General features: G+C 39.1%; 1 protein-coding gene across 5 annotated transcripts in view; it reads right to left on the bottom strand.

Annotated features, from left to right (window-relative positions):
- Nucleotides 1-19,820, bottom strand: part of ASTN2 (astrotactin 2) — a 902,747-nt gene that overhangs the window by 133,272 nt on the left and 749,655 nt on the right. For all 5 annotated transcript variants that reach the window (XM_063082086.1, XM_063082087.1, XM_063082088.1 and 2 more), the window contains one exon: nt 19,100-19,248. In XM_063082086.1, coding sequence (XP_062938156.1) covers nt 19,100-19,248 — 149 coding nt within the window. The remainder of the gene's footprint in view (nt 1-19,099; nt 19,249-19,820) is intronic.

The following is a 19,820-nucleotide window of genomic DNA, read 5'->3' as shown; positions in this document are numbered from 1 at the left end:
GGTGAGCACAACTCCTTGATCTCATCTCAGGTGGTTGTAGGGATGTACCAAGAATCTCTCACCTGGGAGGCAGGACAGGGTGACTCAGGGAAAGAGAAGTAAATTGCAGGAAGTTTATGAAGACTGGGAATGTGGTTGGTGGAAAAATCCAAACCTGGATTCATTCTCCTGTTGTATGCTGGAGATAGTCTGCAGAACCAATGCTGAGTGGGGACCCAGGAGACCCTACCTGTGTGCTGGCCATAGCTTTACTAACCAGGAGACTGAGGGGAAGATCCTTGACTCTGGCACTCATTTTCAATGGCAAAATGAGGGGGTTGGCTAACGTGATCTCTAAGTATCTTGTAAATATGGTGTTTTAGGATTCCAGAAGCATTGACTGAGTGGGCTAATTCTGAGCCTTGGTTTCTGCTATTGTGAAAATGAGAAAAACAATAATAACCTCATCGTAGAATTGTCAGGATTAAATTAGTTTAACACAGCATCTCTGCTTTATTCATTTAATGGTTACCCATTAGGCTTCTACTCTAAACCATATTCTGTACAGGAGAGGATGAATAATTCATACAGCAATGAACTAAAGATATACCCTCACCGAGCTAGAAGTCTTGTCGTGTACATAATAAACATTTAAAAACACAAACAATTTTAATGAGGCATTTCTGTTTTTATCGAATAGTCAGATCAAACTCCCCTGCCCATGTTAAGAGCAAACAGCGGGCAAAAATATTCCACAATGAAATATTTCATTTTTGAAATAGTTTTTTGGAGACACTCTCAAGGAAAGATATTTTCTGGGTCTGGTCTAAGTTAGAAATGACACATTCAGATGCCTACAGAACAAAGCCGATAATGTAAATTAATGTAATGAGTTAAACGTCAGATAATCTGGAAGAGGGGGACTACGGCACACTAGAGTTTGCATGCATTTTCTAAAGTGGGAAGCTGTTCCTCATCTCTCCTGCCTACGCTGCCATGTGGGAATGTGAGCCCAAGAAACTTGCCAGAAACTACTAGTTCTCAATAGAAGCCAGAAATCCAAATTGTCATATAAAAATCATCCAGATTTCAAATGATGGCAATTTATTCAAACATTTTAAAACATTATATGAACTCGTTTATTACGAGTTCATTACGTCTAATTTAAGGCCAATTATTTCAGGTAAGCAAGAGCACTGTGCATGTTCTCAAAGAGGAAGGCAAGGAAAAAGGAAGGGGGATGAATGATTATTGAATATTTTCCTTGAGCATCTCACATACATCATATATCATTTCATTTTTTGCTTATAACAATGCTGAGAAGCATTTGTATTTAGTTCTGATTTTTTTCCCCTGATGCTATACACGTATGAGGAATGTGTTTGGGGAAACACTGCTGTAGAGAACTATGACTCCAGCAGCATGAAGAAGGTTGGAATGTAGGAGCAAGACTAGAAGTAGAACAGGCTAGCGAGGAAGCAACAGTGGAAGTATGTGTTATGGCCCCAGTGGGGAGGAAAACAAGAGCATACCTGAGAAAAAATGGAGAAGTTATTAACTAATATGTTTAAAAGTCAATCAGTAATGTCTCAGAGGAAAATTCTACCTCCACATATCAGATGGGGGTGGCACTTACAGCTGTACCCTTCTTCTTATTTTATTTCTTCACCCTCAGGCTATCTGTTTAATGCCTCTGCTCAGTCCCATGTCAGCCATCCCTCCAGGTGGGCAACAGAAACTGAACCTTAGTCCTAAAGGTTGGATCAACTATCCATGCCTTGATGTCACACAGAATAATTTCTTGGAGCAATGAAGTTCTGTAGAAAAGACCGCTGAACCATTATTCCTGATCCCCAGATCCAGAGGCTTCCTGCCTCTGGTTGGCATTACACTGGCAGTGGACAGTGGAAAGAAATGTAGATTAAATGGTCAGGAGATACAAACTCAATTTATGGCCCTACACTTCTTAGAAGTTTGACCTTCAGGGCTGGCCCGTGACTCACTCGGGAGAGTGTGGTGCTGATAACACCAAGGCCATGGGTTCGGATCCCTATATAGGGATGGCTGGTTAGCTCACTTGGGACAGCGTGGTGCTGACAACACCAAGTCAAGGGTTAAGATCCCCTTACTGGTCATCTTAAAAAAAAAAAAAGTTTGACCTTCAACTATCAACTTTACCATCCTGATCTTCAACTCCCTTATTTGTAAATGGATATCATATTTCCCTCCTACTTGGAAGGATTAATTTGTGGGTAAAATGAGATAATGGATTTAAAGATCTTTTAATTCATCCTTCATAGAGCAGCCAGGGTGATAAAACTTTTACTCTTTACCATGCCTTATACATCTCTCCATAATCTCATCCCTTCTATAGTCTCTTCTCTTTTAATTCCATCACTCAGAACTTTTATTCTAGCTGCACCACCTTGGTATTCCTTAATGCTACTGTATATGCTGTTCTTTCTACCTAGACAAATCTCCATCCCCACTCACCCCTCAAACTTCACTTTATCATACTATATCCTGCACATACTTCAGATCTTTATTGGTGCTTACCATGTGCCTGGCACCGTACTAGGCACTAGGAATACAGTGTTGAAAAAAATGAACATAACTACACATTGGAGAAGCTAACATTCTAATGAGAAAGGCAAATACTAAATCCCTGCCCACCTCCCTGCAAGAGATGATGGGTGACTTAGATTATGCAGTGGGAATAGGAAATGCATAAAGTCAAGAGATAATGGAAATCGAAGAAAAATAACCTGGTTATGAATTGAATATGAGGGTGAATAAGAGAAAAGAGTTGAAGATAGTCCTTGGGATTTTGCTTTAAGGAGCTGAGTTTATAGTGGCACCAGTTATATAGAGAGTAAATGAACACCTGGAAAAGAACAAACTTGTTGGGAGATGATAACAAGTTCAGTTATAGATGTGTTGAGTTTAATTGCTTGTGAGACATCAAGTTGCAGATGCCTACAGTAGGTTGAACATAGGTAGGGAGCTCAGAAGAATTAGGTAAAGACAAAAAATGTAAGAGCAATGAATATATTGATTGTTACTGGTGGAGTGGATGTGGTAGCTCAGAGACAGTTTAAATTAAGAAAAGAGGAAGATATAGCACTAAGCCATAAAAACCTTTAAGACTTAAAGAGCAGAAAAGTGGACCTAGCAAGGGAGTCTGAGCTGGAGTCAGACAGTGGAAAACCAGAAAATTATGGTGTCAAAGAAACCAAGAAAAACAAATTTTCAGAAGATAATGGCCAACCCTGTAGAATGTGTAAAGATATCAAGTAAGTTCATAACAAAAAAAAAAAGCTACTGGATTTAATGACATAGAGGTCACAAATGTTCATGAAGAAAAATGTTTCAGTATCTGGGTGGAGCAGAAGACAGGGTGAAGTGAGTTGAAGAATGACTGGAAAGTGCAAAAATGGAGCCAGCTGTTGCAGACTGAACTTCCAAAGGTGAGTTTATAAAGAAGAGGAAAGAGATTACTATGATGGTGGAATATGGAGCGTTTTGTTTGTTTCTTTATTTTAAGAGAAAAAAACCTTATATGCATATTTAAATGATAGTGAAAATAATTTACTGAATAAGGACAGATAGGAAACATAGGATACAAAAAGAGAATTTAAATCATTTCCTAAGAATTTAGGAAGGTACAAGAAACAATGCAAGAAAGGATTAACTTTATAGAGGAGGAAGGGCACCTCCTACATTATATCAAAAAGGAAGTGGAAGAGTATGCACACGGATTTAAAATTGTTATGGAGGGAAGTTGAAATACTCCCTGTTAATTGTTTTCTCTGTGAATGAAGGAAGGATAGGGTGTCATGGGTTAAAGGATGATGAAGAAGGATGGAAATTGACAGGAGAAACCTAGTAAGATTGCCTTGGGACCATGCAAAGCTCAGTCAACATTGATGGCTGGTGATATATTGGTTCCAATATTCTAAACTGTGTACTTATGTCTAGCTGTTTGACTGTACTATCCCAGATGGTGGAGAGTTGCATGTATCCAGTGCAGGTGTTTGGTCAAGCAGGGCAAATAAAGGACACAAAGGTAAGGGAGATCAGGAAGTTGGTGAGATCAGTGATGAAGATACGCACCATGGACCCTTCCATGGATAGGGAGGTGACTAAAGAAAAGTTAGAACTGACAGATAATACCACAGGACAGGAAGTCCCAATAAGTTAAAAGACAGGCATGGAGGGAGTGGGAGATCTAAAAACGAATGAGATGAAAGATTATGGTTAAAGAGTGAGATGTTGCACAACATCATGTTAGAACAAAGTCCACAGTGTGGTCCAGGAGTGAGTGGCTGTAGTACGACGGAGGAGAGTCCACTGGAGATGAGCAGGGGAAGGAATGAGAGACTGGATTGTTGGACAGGGCATTCACGAGGACCCTGAACACAGCTACTGAGAGGACGAGAAAACAGAGGAAGAGATAGCTCCAAACCAGGAGAGCTTAAATACTTAAGAGATAACCAGTTTCAGTTGAAGCAAGGAGATGAAGGACAGATTCTGCTTGACAGATTCTTTTGGGGAATAACTGATTGTCACAGACATAAGGCAGGATGGGTTTTAGTCTTCACAATGTCTCTGGATGAACGGTAGGTACTTGCCTAGCATAATTCTTGCCTGGCCTGGAAGGAGATTCTGGTGAGTGCAGAAGGGAATATGGTTTTTATTCTCTCAGCATCCATCATGAGCAGCTGCTACTCAGGACAAGAACGGCAACAGATGGCAGCAGGGAGGATGTGAGACCTGAAGAGCAGTCTTTTCAGCTGGGGATGACCCCCAGGTGGGGAGCTGGTAGTCTTGAGTATGAGGGTTCAATCGGGATGATTAATTTACTGGAAACAGAATCTCAGACAATTGCCTCATTTCCTCTGGGTAGCCTTTCCTAACCCTACTGGACTGAATTAGAAACCTTCTTCTATGCTCCTACAGCATCTGAGTTATCTCAGTACCTATCCTGCTACCACAGCAATTGCTTACTAAATTGTATCTCTCTCCCAGTAGATTGTAAACTCCATGAAAGAAGGAGTCATGCCTGTCTTCTTACCATTCCACACCCAGCACATATCCAACTGCCTGGCCCACAGTAAGAGCACCTTCCACATCAACAGGATGAATGAGAGCTCTGCAAACTGCCAAGAACTACGTGATATAGAAGGCAGGCTGGGTGGCATGAATGAACAGAATTAAGATCTCCCAGTACCTTTTCCCTTTGGAGGCTCTTGACTTTAGAAACCTCTTACCTGAAGAGCAGCTGGAGTGACAGAAACATTTTCAGAGGCCTTAATATTGGTTCCAGATGTTTGCAGTCATGTTGGTTTGTACCTCACCCTGTAAAATATATTTCCCCAGTCCCCCCCCCACTTCCACTCTAACTGAGGGAGGGGAGCCTAGTCTCCAATGACATCACCTCCCTCAAACTGGTCCAGGGCAAGCAGACAGCAGATGGGTGAGGGGCCCTCTAGCTTGTCAGACAAAGAGCATGGTTCAGCCATGCCCCCCCCCGACTGCTTGAGGAGCTATGAGTAATTTCCACAGGATTTCATAAACACCTCCAATATGACTGCTCCATCACAGCCACTGCTGCCACCATCTTCTCAGCTACTAGAGAAAAGGGGTCTTGCTGTCCTCTGCCTTGAGTTTATTCCCCATACAAAGTCACCTCCATAACTCTCTCCATCACTTGAGAAGGTCTTCAGTCTAAGGTCTAAGATGGGATGGTGCAACGGTACGTTAAACTTAATGGTAACAGGGAGAAGAGAGGATGTAGAATAGGGTTGGGAAAGGGTGGAGATGTCCTCAGATCATGCTGGCTATCCTTGTCTCAGATCTGAATCTAGATGAGCAACTCATACCTGAGCCAGCTTGGAGAGACAAAGACAAAAAAAAAAGGTAGGCTGAGACATGGGCAGAAAATGACATGGGGTGAAAAGAAGAGACAGAGAGAGAGAGAAAGAGAGAGAGAGAGATCAAAAGATGGAGACATAAAAAAGAAGGAAGGAGAGAGGGAAAGAGTCAGGAAAGGATGGTGAAAGGAAGAAACAGAGATAAGAGTTGAGAGCTGGCAGGAGGCAAGCTTGGTACTGATAAGCTGGGGGAGACCCGTCAGGCTCCCAGATGCCAGGACAGAAAGGGGTATTGACCAGCTCCAGATGTTCTGCCTTTTATGAGGGGTGTGGGGGGGAAGGAAAGAGGGCGAAGGGCCCATTGCTCTTGTGGGAGCCAACAGAGCCAGGTGGCCTTCCAGCTCTGAACCAAACAAGCTGAAGCTGGGAATTCCATGATGGAAGAGAGAAGCCTCTGGTTTAAAAAAAAAAAAAAATTCCAGCAGGTGACCAAAGAAAATACATGGGAGTGTGGAGGGAATATCACCAGACTGAGAAATAGGAGATTGTGATGCTAGAGGAGGCCCTTCCCCTTCTTGTCCTTACTCTTCTCATCTTTACAACAAGAAGGGTGGACTCATGCTTAGGGTCCTTCTACTCTGAGCTTTTGAGATTCTCAGAAGCCAGCCTATAGGATCAGAGACCTCTAGTTACTCTCGGGTGGCTAAATACTCCGTTCTGTCCAGCCACGCAAATGCCCTGTATTCCCTTATTTCCATCTACCTTTAAGTTTATTTCCAACCAGACCAAACCATACTAGCAGCAATATGGACTGGTGGAAATATCTTTGGACTTGGTGAGGAGGGCAGGAAAAGAAACCAGAGCCCTAGTTCTAGCTCTGACTCTACTAACTCACTCTGTGCATAACCTCTGGACAAGTCCCTCTCCTCTGAGCCTTTTTCTCCATAGGTCAAACAGGGGATTCAGATTCATTAAATCTGCTTGTGCCTCAGCCCCCTTCCTACTCCCACCCCCCGGGTCTCCCCACCCAAAAGGCCGAAACCCATGCCAGTTGCTCTGATGAGGCCACGTGGGAGAACCAGATGTCTGTTTTTAATATTGATGACAGATTAGCATGCAGGGAATTCAGCCGCCCCCCAAAACAAGCCCCATTTCTGCTCAGAACAACTGGAACAGGAGGCTACTTATGCTTGGCTTTCCTAACAGAGTCCCAGGACTGACAGAGCAATGGCTTTTCTGAAGGAAACACAGAGGGTACTAACCCCAGGGGTGGGGGCAGGGGTAGGACACAGGGAGAGAGAGCGAGCATTTCAAAAGTTAGTTCAAAAGGATGTGGAACAGATGGCAGCCATAAAGAGAGAGAGTATGTGTGTGTGTGTGTGTGTGTGTGTGTGTGTGTGTGTGTGTGTTTTCGTATGTGTGAATCAGAGAGAGAGAAAGAGATGTGCATGCACCTATGTCTGTACACGTGTGCATATGAGCTCATGAATAAATAAATAATTCCAGCACTGGACTTGGCTGCTGGCATAAATCCAGAGAGATCAAAGGAGGAAACCAACATTTCCGTAACCTGGCCTCACCTAAATATGTGAGTAATCCTAATTCTCTATCCAAAACGAGTCTTAAACCTTATTTTGTTGTTTTCTTCCTGACGTTTATTTCTGCATTTTTTTTAATTCATGAAAATAAGAAAAAAAAATAGGTAAAATTTATTAGTATCTACTACATCCCAAGAACTGTGCTATAATAGACCCTCAAAATAACTCCTGAAATAAGTGTCATTTTCCTGGTTCCACAGATAAGACAACTGAGACCTAGAAAAGATGGTGACTGGCCCTAGATCTCTCAGTGTGGAGTGGCAGAAACTGAAAAAAATCAGAAACTAGGTTTTCTAAAGTCCATTCTTCTTCATTAGACTTATGTCCTCCAAGAGGAAACTCAGCTGAGTGCTGATTCAAAATTGGGCCGAGTTCATTTTCCAGAGGATTGAGACATGGTAAAGGTGATGCAGAGTCAAGCAGATAAGGTGAATGCTTCAGATATCCACCCCTACTCATCAATAGCATTAATTGTGCATAAAACATTTTAGAAGACTTACTAGTACCCAGCTAGGTTCTAGCATTACATAAAACCTCATAAAACTCCCAGTGCTCAGGAGTTAATGACAGAGTTCAAAAGTTAATATTTGCCTACCCATATACAATTTGATTCAGTGAACATTGAAAATCTGTGCATGACAGTCGTTGTGGGAAGACACCAAATTATAAAGATACAAGATTCATTATCTTTAAAGAAAATTGCCCTCCCCATCCAAGAATTGGATAATATAGAGAATGAAAATCAAGTCATACACACACACGTGTATGCGCGCGCACGCACGCATGCACGCACGCACACACACACACACACACACACACACACACACAAAAGGTTAAAAGAACCTGTAAAGATGAAGGCAGATATGCCATTATCTTCAACCTTCTGATTGGCTTCAGGAAAAAGAAGGGGTCAAATCTATGTAAAGTGACACTAGACCAGGCAACTAAAAAGAAAATTTTGCCTCAGTAAAAAAATTTTAAAAAAAACAAAATGAGCTCTTGAATTAGAGAACTGTTTCCTAGATCATAAAGAACCTTGGATTTCCATTTCTGGACTAGGTAGAGTAACAGAGACTAGATTTATTGCCCTACTGACTGCAACATTGAAAAATTAAAACACACATTCATACACATATACAAACACATGAAAAAAAATACATGAAATACGTTTTCAAACAACTGGAAATCAGGCAACAAAGGACAGAGATCCTGAAAGATGGAAAACAAATTATGTGAGTCTTAAAATTTCCCCTTGCCTTTTGAGATTTTCCAAGCCACTGTGCAGGGAGAGGGAATGTGTAGCAGATTCTCTAAATTGAGAAGACAGAGCTCTGAGTCTAGGGAGACTAAAGTGACTAGAGCTTGCAGACAGAGTAATGGAGAGGAGATAGCTGCATTATACTAAAATCAACTCAAAATGGATTAAGGATTTAAATATACACCCTGAGACAATAAAACTTCTTAAAGAAAACATAGGGGAAACACTTCAGGAAATAGGACTGGGCACAGACTTCATGAACACGACCCCAAAAGCACGGGCAACCAAAGGAAAAATAAACAAATGGGATTATATCAAACTAAAAAGCTTCTGCACAGCAAAAGAAACAATTAAAAGAGTTAAAAGACAACCAACAGAGTGGGAGAAAATATTTGCAAAATATACATCTGACAAAGGATTAATATCCAGAATATATAAGGAACTCAAACAACTTTACAAGAAGAAAACAAGCAACCCAATTAAAAAATGGGCAAAAGAGCTAAGTAGGCATTTCTCTAAGGAAGATATCCAAATGGCCAACAGACATATGAAAAAATGCTCAACATCACTCAGCATCCGGGAAATGCAAATCAAAACCACATTGAGATACCATCTAACCCCAGTTAGGATGGCTAAAATCCAAAAGACTATGAACGATAAATGCTGGCGAGGCTGCGGAGAAAAAGGAACTCTCATACATTGTTGGTGGGACTGCAAAATGGTGCAGCCTCTATGGAAAATGGTATGGAGGTTCCTTAAACAATTGCAAATAGATCTACCATACGACCCAGCCATCCCACTGTTGGGAATATACCCAGAGGAATGGAAATCATCAAGTCGAAGGTATACCTGTTCCCCAATGTTCATCGCAGCACTCTTTACAATAGCCAAGAGTTGGAACCAGCCCAAATGCCCATCATCAGATGAGTGGATACGGAAAATGTGGTACATCTACACAATGGAATACTACTCAGCTATAAAAACGAATGAAATACTGCCATTTGCAACAACATGGATGGACCTTGAGAGAATTATATTAAGTGAAACAAGTCAGGCACAGAAAGAGAAATACCACATGTTCTCACTTATTGGTGGGAGCTAAAAATTAATATATAAATTCACACACACACATACACACATACACACACAAACGGGGGGGGGTAAGAAGATATAACAACCACAATTATTTGAAGTTGATACAACAAACAAACAGAAAGGACATGTTTGGGGGGGAGGGGGGGAGGGAGAAGGGAGGGAGGTTTTGGTGATGGGGAGCATTAATCAGCTACAATGTATATCGACAAAATAAAATTAAAAAAAAAAAAAAAAAAAAAAAAAAAAAAAAAAAAATGAAGAGATCTGTTGAGAGTTCTCTTTCAATATTCAGCAGAGTACAAACTGATGCATGTGTTTAAGAAATTTACCAATCCAAACAGATTAGAGAGAACAGTGCCTAGTGCTCATGCAAGGGCTATGATGGAGTTTGGATGTATTGTCCTCTCCAAAACTCATGTGGAAATCTGATCCCCAATGTGGGAGTGTCAGAAACTGATTGAGTCATGGGGGCAGATCCCTCATGAATGGATTAATGCACTCCCTGGGACAGGAGGGGTAGTGAGTGAGTTTTCGCTCTATTAGTTCCCACGAGAGCTTGTGGTTTATAGGACCCTGGCACCTCCTCTCTCTCTCTCTTGCTTCCTCTCGCCATGTGATCTGCTTGTACCTGCCGGCTGCCTGCTGCTTTCTGCCATGAGTAGAAGCAGCCTGAGGCCCATGCCAGATGCATCTGTCCCAGAATAGTGAGCCAAATAAACCTCTCTTCTTTATAAATTACCCAGTCTCAGGTAATTCTGTTATAGCAACACAAAACAGACTAAAACAGGCTAGTAGTAGTACCTGTTCCTACCAGCCATACCGGACAAACCTCATAATTCATGGGCTATTGTGTAGAGCACACAGAAAGGTCTTCCCTTAGTAGTATGGAATAACTAGCCCTAGATGAAACACTGCTCTGGTTCCACCAACAAATCTTAAACACAAGATGTAAAAGAATCAAACTTTTTCCATGTAACTTAACTATGTATCAGAACAGAGTTCAAACATTTTTAAGGAATACAAACATATCCAGAACCCCACAAGGCAAAAATCACAATACCTGGCATCTGACCAAAAATTATATGGCATGCAAAGAAGCAGAAAAATGCAACCCATGATAAGGAGAAAAATCAATTAATTTAAACTGACCCAGATCTGATAAAGATGTTAGGATTAGCAAACAGGGACATTTAAAGTTATTGTAACTATATCCAAAAAAGTTAAGACATGGAATATATTAACAGGACTCAAATTAAACTTCTAAAGATAAAATGACAATGTCCAAGACAAAAAATTCACTGGATGGGATTAACAGCAGATTAGACTTTGCAGAAGGTATTGAAGACATTGCATCAGAAACTACCCAAAATGGGCTGGCCCATGGCTCACTCAGGCGAGTGTAGTGCTGATAACACCAAGGCCATGGGTTCAGATCCCGTATAGGGGTGGTTGGTTAGCTCACTGGGTGAGCATGGTGCTGACAACACCAAGTCAAGGGTTAAGATCGCCTTACTGGTCATCTTTAAAAAAAAAATAAAGAAACTACCCAAAATGTTTGATATAGTCCCATTTGTTTATTTTTTCTTTTGCTGCTTGTGCTTTTGGGCTCATGTTCATAAAGCCTGTGTCCTGACCTAATTGCTAAAGTGTTTCACCTATATTTTCTCTTAGTAATTTTACAGTTTCAGGTCTTATACCTAGGTCTTTAATCCATTTTGAGTTAACTTTAGTGTATGGTGACAGACACATATCTAGTTTCATTCTTCTGCATATTGATATCCAGTTTTCCCAGCACCACTTGTTGAAGAGGCATTCTTTTCCCCTACGTAGATTTTTGTTGCCTTTGTCCAACAACAGATGGCTATAAGCCTGAGGAGTGATTTCTGGGTTTTTTATTCTCCTCCACTGGTCTGAATGTCTATTTTTATACCAGTACCATGCTGCTTTGATTACAACGCTTTGTAGTATAATTTGAAGTCAGGCAGAGTTATGCCTCTGGCTTTATTTATTTATTTATTTTTTGCTCAGTATTGCTTTGGCTATTCAGGGTCTTTTGTTTTTCCATGTGAAAGGTAAGATTGATTTTTTCATTTCTGTGAAGAACATCATTGGTATTTTAATGGGGATTGCATTGAATCTGTAGATTGCTTTGCATAGTCTGCACAGCAAAAGACACAATCAACAGAGTGAAAATACACCCTACAGAGTGGGAGAAAAGTTTTGCTAACTATGCATCCAACAAGGGATTAATATCCAAAATATACATAGAACTCGAGGAATTATACAGTAAAAAAATAAATGATCCAATTAAAAAATGGGCAAAGGAGCTGAATAGACATTTTTCAAAGGAAGACCTACAAATGGCCCACAGATACATGAAAAAATGCTCAACATCACTAGTCATCAGGGAAATGCAAATTAAAACCACTTTGAGATCACCTCACTCCAGTTAGACTGGCTATAATAAAAAAGATGGTGAATTATAAATGCTGGCAAGGGCGTGGAAAGAAGGGAACACTACTGCACTGTTGGCGGGACTGTAAGTTAGCACAACCACTACGGAAAACAATAGGGAGTTTTCTCAAACAACTACAGATAGATCTTCCATGTGATCCAGCAATCCCTCTTCTCAGCATATATTAAGAGAAATGGAAATCATCATGTCGAAGAGATACCTGCACTCCCATATTCATTGCAGCTCTGTTTACAATAGCCAAGATATGGAACCAACCTAAATGTCCATTGATGGATGACTGGATAAGGAAACTGTGGTATATATACACCATGCAATACTACTCTGCCATAAAAAAGAATGAAATACTCCCATTTGCAACTACATGGATGAATCTAGAGAAACTTATGCTGAGTGAAAGAAGCAAAGCACAGACGGATAAATACCACATGCACTCACTCATATGTGGGAGCTAAGAGAGAAAGGAAGGAAGGAAAGAAAGACCACAGAAGTGCCATGGTCTTGCAGAGGGAGGGAACATTCCTAGGGCTAAAAAGTGGAGTGGGGGGGGGAGGGGGAGGGGAGGGGGAGGGGAGGGGGAGGGGAGGGGGAGGGAGGTTCGAGGATAACTGGGTGGGGACAAGGGGTATAACAGTAATTTCTGGTAATGGGTATGCCCCCAGTACAAATCTGGCCCTCACATCATGGGCAGGAGGGGTTTAGCTTTGTATCTCATGAATACACTTAATTTAAAAAAAAAAAAAAAGAAACTACCCAAAATGAAACACAAAAGAGAAAACATAAATAATGAAAAGAACATCACTGAGATAAGTAACAATTTCAAAGGGCTGAATATGCATGTAATTGGAGTCACTGAAGGAGAATAAAAACGGGGGGAAAGAAAAAATAACAAAATAATAGCCAAAAACTTTTCAAATGTGATAAAACTATAAACCCACATGTTCAAGAAGCTTAATAAAGAGAAAATCTTTGAAGAAGCTGGGAAAATAAAACCCCAAAAAAGCATATATATCCAGGGAAACAAAGATAAAATTATGGCAGATTTCTCATTTGAAACTGCCAATGAGAAGACAAAGTAACAACATCTATAAGTTACAAGGAGAAAAATCTGTCAATCTAGAATTCTGTATCCATCAATAATATCTTGCAAAAGCAAAATCAGTAAAAAATACATCACTAACTGACAGAAAACATAAAAAACAGTAAAAAACATTCTTCAGGCAGAAGAAATGGCACCAGTTGAAAATACGAATGGTACACAAAGAAATGAAGAGCATCAAAACCAGGATCTACATGGGTAAATATATAAAACAATTTTTCGTATTAAATACTTTTACAAGATAATTGAATACTTAAGAAAAAATTATAAAAATTAATTATAAAAGTTTTAGCATATGAATGAGTAATATGGTACAAACTGCATAGTGGCTTAGAAGAGAGAAATAAAATTATAGTAGTACAAGGTTCCTATAATGTACTTGAAGTAGCATAATATCACTTCAAGGTACACTGTTATGTGTTAAATATTTATACTGTAAATCCTAAAGCAACCATTAAAATAATAAAAGAGAGATATAGCCAATTAGCCAACAAAGGAGGTATAATGGAATCATAAAAACAATCCAAAAGAAGATAGAAAAGGAGGAGAATGAAACAAAGAAAGATGAGACAATAGAGAACAAATAACAAGATGATAAACTTAACCATACCAATAACACATTAAATATAAATGGTCTAAGCATCGCAATTTCAAGTTAAGAATGTCAGATTAGATAAAAAAAGAAAAAAAGATTTAACTATATGCTGTCTACAAAAAAACCCTCACTTTAAATATTAAAGCACAGATTGTATAAAAGCAAAATAATGAGAAACGATAGACTCTAACGTTAATCAGAAGAAAGCTGAAGTAGTTATATTAATATCAGGCAAAGCTGATTTCAGAGCAAAGAATATTACAAAGATATAGATCATTTCACAATGATAAAGGGATCAATTCATCAAGAGGATATAAAAATTCTAAATGTTCATGGACCTAATAACAGAACATCAAAATACATAGAGTGAAAACTGATGAAACTGCAGGAGAAATTGATATGTGAATATTTTAAAAAATTCATAGAAAAATAGAATTAAAAGACAATACAAATCTTTCCATGAACTTTTTGAAGACCCCTCATAAATCCACAATTACAGTTAGAGATTTCAATACCACTCTCCCAATTATTGATACAAGAAGAAGATAAGAAACGAGAAAGGCTTTGGAAAACTTGGACAACACAATCACACAATTTGATCTAATTGGTGTTCACAGAACACTTCACTCACAAATAGCAGAACACACATTCTTATAAAGTGGACACTAAATACAAGGATAGACCATATTTTTGACTATAAATCTAATATAAATAAATGTAAAGACTTAAATTCATCAGAAGTATATTACCTGACTACAGTAGAATCAAATTAAAAACCAATAAAAGAAAGATATCAGAAAAATCCCCAAATATTTGGAAACTAAGTAACATACTTCTCAATAACCCATGGGTCAAAGAAGAAAGCAAAAGGGAAATTAGAAAGTAATTTGAACTAAATGAAAACGCATTTAAAATAAGCTGTGGGATACCACGAAAGCAGTAAAGAAAATGCCTATATTACAAGAAAGGTATCAAATCAATAACCTAAGCTACTACCTTAAAAAAAAAAAAAAAAGGCAGCAAACTAAACCCAAAGTAAACCAAACAAGGAAATAATAAAGATGAGAGTAGAAACCAATTAAATACAAAACAACAGAGAAAATAGATAAAACCAAAAGCTGATTCTTTGAGAAGATAAATAAATTTCTTAAGTCATCTAGCCAGACTGATCAAGAAAAGAGAGGTGACACAATATTTGATATCACTATAAATTCAACAGATATTAAAATAATAATAATAGAATATCATGAACAAATTTTGCCAGTAAATTTGGAAATTAATATAACATGGACAAATTCCTTAAAACACACAAGTTACCAAACATCACTCAAGAAGAAATAGATAACCTGAATAGGCCTATATCTAATAGAAATTAAGTTAATAGCTAAAAACCTCCTTACAAGAAAAGGTCCATGCCCAGATGGTTTCACTGGTGAATTCTGCCTAATAATTAAGGAAGAAATACTATGAATTTTAACCAAACTGATTTTAAACAAACTGGTTGTTTGTTTTGTTTTGTTTTTCTCTTTTATTTTTATTTTTATTTATTTTTTAATTTATCAATATCCAATGTAGTTGATTTTCATGGCCCTTTACCAATTCCTCCCTTCCCCCTTCCCTCTCCATGCTCCCACCCCCATCAATATCATATCTGTTCACTTATTTTAACAAGCTCAAGGAATTATTGTGACTGTTGTCTCCTCCCCACACCCAATTAATTTGCTTGTAGAATAAATTTTAGAAAACTGAAAAGGAAAACGTATTTCACAATTCATTTTGGGAAATCAGAATGATCCTGACAGCAAAATAGACAAAAGCTTTAAAAGAAGAAAGAAAGAAAAAAAAATGCTACAGATCAAAATCCATCAGGAACATAGAAGCAAAAATCCTAAGCAAAATTTTAACACATCAAATCCAAGAATGCAAAAAAAAAAAAAAAAAAAAAAAAAAAAAGATAACACCTCATGACCATGTGGGATTTATCCCAAGAATGCAGGTTGTTTTATCATTTGAAAATTCATCAACATAAGCTGCTATATTAACAAACTAAGAAGGAAAAACCATGTGATCATTTCAAAAGACACAGAAAATTACACATCCATTTCTAATTAAAACAGAACAAAAATCTCTCAGAAAACAAGGAAACTAACAAAGGGCACCTACAAAAAAATTACAGCTAGCATCATACTTATTGGTGAAAGACTGAATGTTTTGGCCTAAGATTAGAAACAAGGCAAAGATGTCTACTCTTACCATTTCTGTTCAACATAGTACTGAAAGTCCTTTCTAGAGCAATTAGGCAAGAAAAAGAAATAAAAGCCATCCAAATTGGAAAGGAAGAAGTATAATTGTCCCTGTTTGCTGATTACATAATCTTATATTTAGAAAATTTTAGGGAGAACTGAGCTTTCCAACCCTGGAGGCATGTGAGCAGAGTATATTTGAATGGTGCACTGAAGTGCTAAATGGGAAGCAGGACTAGGTGATCTCTTAAGATCCTTCCAACCCTGGAATTTTCTACTGATATTTTAAAAGACACTTTGAGGCGATAAATGGAGTATGCCAAAGAAGTGGTAGAAAGAATGAATGCTCTATGTTGACAGGAGAGGTAGAAAACTTTATGCCAAAGGGTCAAGCCTTTGTAGAAGAAACAACACTGGAGTTTTGATGCAGATGCTGCACAGTATATAAGAGCAAGCACTGGGCTGGGAGTAAGAAAGACCTGGTTGTAAAGCCTGGCTCTACCAGGCACTGATTGTGTGACTTCAGGAAATTTACATACTTCTTTGGGATTATAAGGTTGGTAATTGTTCTTAACTTACAAGATGTTTTTCTTTGCTTTTTGGTTTTTGTTTGTTTGTTTGTTCTTTGATTCTGAAAAGAATGGTGTGCTATAGAGATGTGAAGCATTACTGTTAAGGTGTAAGCCCACCATTGGAGGACTTTCACTTTTCTTGGTGATCCATGGTCTATAAAACTCTGCTATTATAAAACAGTACTCCACAAAGGCAAACACACACACACACACAGACACACACACACACACACACACGCACGCACACGCACACACACACACAAAATATGCACTCACCCATTCGGATACTGTCAAATCTCACCCACATAAAAATAATGAACACAAAACAAATGAACACAAAAACACATACACTTAAATTTGCACGCACACACACACACACAGACACAGTCTTGCACAAACACATGTGAACCACACATAGACTCAACAGCATAAGAATTACTAAATCCAAAAGATGAGGAAAAGCCAGCTGCCCAGTTGCTGTTCCACGACCAGCCACTCTGAAAGCAAAGCTCACTCCATCCTCCTTGTAGTGAAGGCTAATAATTTTACATTGTCACTGTATCCATTCTGTATGCAAGCTTAGCTTTCTCATGCCAGAGACAGTGTGCAGTCACCCTTGACACAGTTTCCAGTTCTACTCCACACTGAAATGGCTCGAGCCAGTGGCAGACGTAAGAACTGAGAGGCATCTCTCCCACCTAGCGGACTGGGCTCCCCACTTTCCAGCTGCTTCCTTTAAAGGAAACATTCAGCCACTTGCCTGCAAACTTAAAATGACCCATACCCTATCCTCCAGTACATGATGGTAGTTGCCACTCTATTCTTTCTCTCATGCATTCCCTGACCTCCATGTATGTGCAGTGTAGCCCCCTGGATCTGTAAGTAGTAAAAACTCTTAAACTTTCATGTTGTGGTTGGTGTCATCAAAGCTGTGCAGTAATCCGAGCCTGGACTAAGAGGCCTCCTGGAAGGGACCCAGGCAGATTCTCTTCTGTTCACACCTCTGGAGGGTATTGGGAATAATAGCTACCAGCTAAGTTGATAGAATTTCATTCAAAACACCCCTTCAGTCAATAACATCGAATAAACCCAGTCCACCAAGCACTCACCCTTCTTATGTCAACCATAATTTGGGCCTTTCTGTTTCTGACCTATTTCACATTCACAGCCTCATTTTACCACTATCTTCACAATTTCAGAGGAAGCAAAGCAAAAATTGCTCAGAGAGGGAAGTGAGAATGGTAGGAGAAAGACAAGGTAGAGGGAAGGAGACAGGAAAAGGAAACCATTAAAGTCCTTTTATCCATTCATTTTTCATTCATTCAACAAATAATTGAATGCCACACTTTATGGTAGGTGTTGGGAATTCAACCATGATTAATAGGCAAGTCATCTTTTCTCCTTAAGTTTATAATGTAATTGGGCAAATAACCAAGTAATTATAATTTTAAAATTATTTTAGTATTCTGGTCATGGTTCAGGATTAAAATTGTGATTTGATGGGATATCACTAGCTCAATAATCTTGAGCTCATCTCAATTTTCTAACCTGTGAAATGGGCACAATAAATACCAACCCTCCTAAAGTTGGGAGGATTCAGGGAGATGTTGAACAAAGTACTTATCTTAGTGCCTGGTATAGGAAGTAGATGCCCAATGTTTTCTGATTGGGAAAAAAAAAAATACTGAATGCAAGTCTTGGAAGAGAGCAAAGACTGTAAGCCCCCACTACAGATCACAGGTGAATGCTTAGCTTCTTGGCAGTGTCAGGGATTTAGAACAACTTAAAGATAAAATTCTGAGTTACAACCAAAGGTAGCCCTCTTAGAAGCCACCTTTTTCAAATGGTCCTGCATGCTTGAATCATTACCAATTCACTCTTCCCCAGCACCAGTTAATGAAGTTAATGAAGACTATCTCAGTACATCTCAATAGAAAAGGCAATTGTTTGAATTTCCTCATCGCAGTTTCAGAGATACTATACATACAGACCAAGGCCTTCAAACATGAGACCTGTAGGCCTTCCCAAACAAAGAAAGGTCAAATCCTCTTCAGAATCAACTAACCCTTTGATAAATGATTTTGAAGGTTCAACTCAGAGAATCAGAAACTCTTTCCAACTACAATTTGCTGTCTTTTCTTTCCCCCAAATCATACAAAAATTACACAAAGATGAGCACTGGAAAATCACTAAATAACGAAACCTCCCAAAGCCTTCCCAAGCCAGATGACACCGAATCTCCAAAGACATTAGAAAATCCCAGTTTCCCTCCTCTGTCATACTATCCCAACAAAGTGTTAAGTCATGCACCTACCTGTGTACAGGTCAGTGTCTGTGTATTCATCCACTTTCTTGTGTTGCAGAATATAATCAGAGACCTTCGTTCCAATGGCTGGCTGAACATCCACCCACTCCAAGGAGACCACGGTGCTAGAAGGCTCCACTGTTGGTGACAGCCGCAGCCTACAGGGGTGACAGGGAAAGTTGTTTGCCAGCCCACACTGGCTGGGGCCCAAAAGAGTCTGCATGTGTCAAGATGAAGCACAGATTTCAGACTGGGTTCAAATCCTGACTCCGCCTACCACCTACACCTTGCATGGCCTTTGGCGACTTGTTTCACCTTGCATGACCTCTGTTTCCTCATCCATGAAGTGGGACTATGAAGAGCCACCTTTCCAGATTAGTGTGGAATTCAGTAAATTAATCTATGCACACAATATGTGCTGAATGATAATTGATTAGTTTTCCATTCATTTAAACTATATTCTCAGTGATACTTCATTTTCAGTTAAATTGGCAGTGCTTTCAAACCCAGGAGCTTTCAATCTTTCTGCCATTCCCTTCAATCCCCCAATTTGTCAGTCAACTGTTTAATATCCTTAAGTCAATATTTTCTCAAAAGGATGAATCTTTTTGTAAAGCAAGAAAAACAAAACAAAACAGAACAAAATGATTGAAGGTTACATTGGGAATGATTCCTAGGTAGAATGAAGTATAATTTCCTCATTTCACAAAATGGGGAAAGTAAGGTCTAG

This window comes from Cynocephalus volans, chromosome 17, assembly GCF_027409185.1.
Source record: "Cynocephalus volans isolate mCynVol1 chromosome 17, mCynVol1.pri, whole genome shotgun sequence".
NCBI classification, from domain to species: Eukaryota; Metazoa; Chordata; class Mammalia; order Dermoptera; family Cynocephalidae; genus Cynocephalus; species Cynocephalus volans.
The sequence above is the reverse complement of the archived record's forward strand: the minus strand, read 5'-3'. Positions and strand labels throughout refer to the sequence as shown.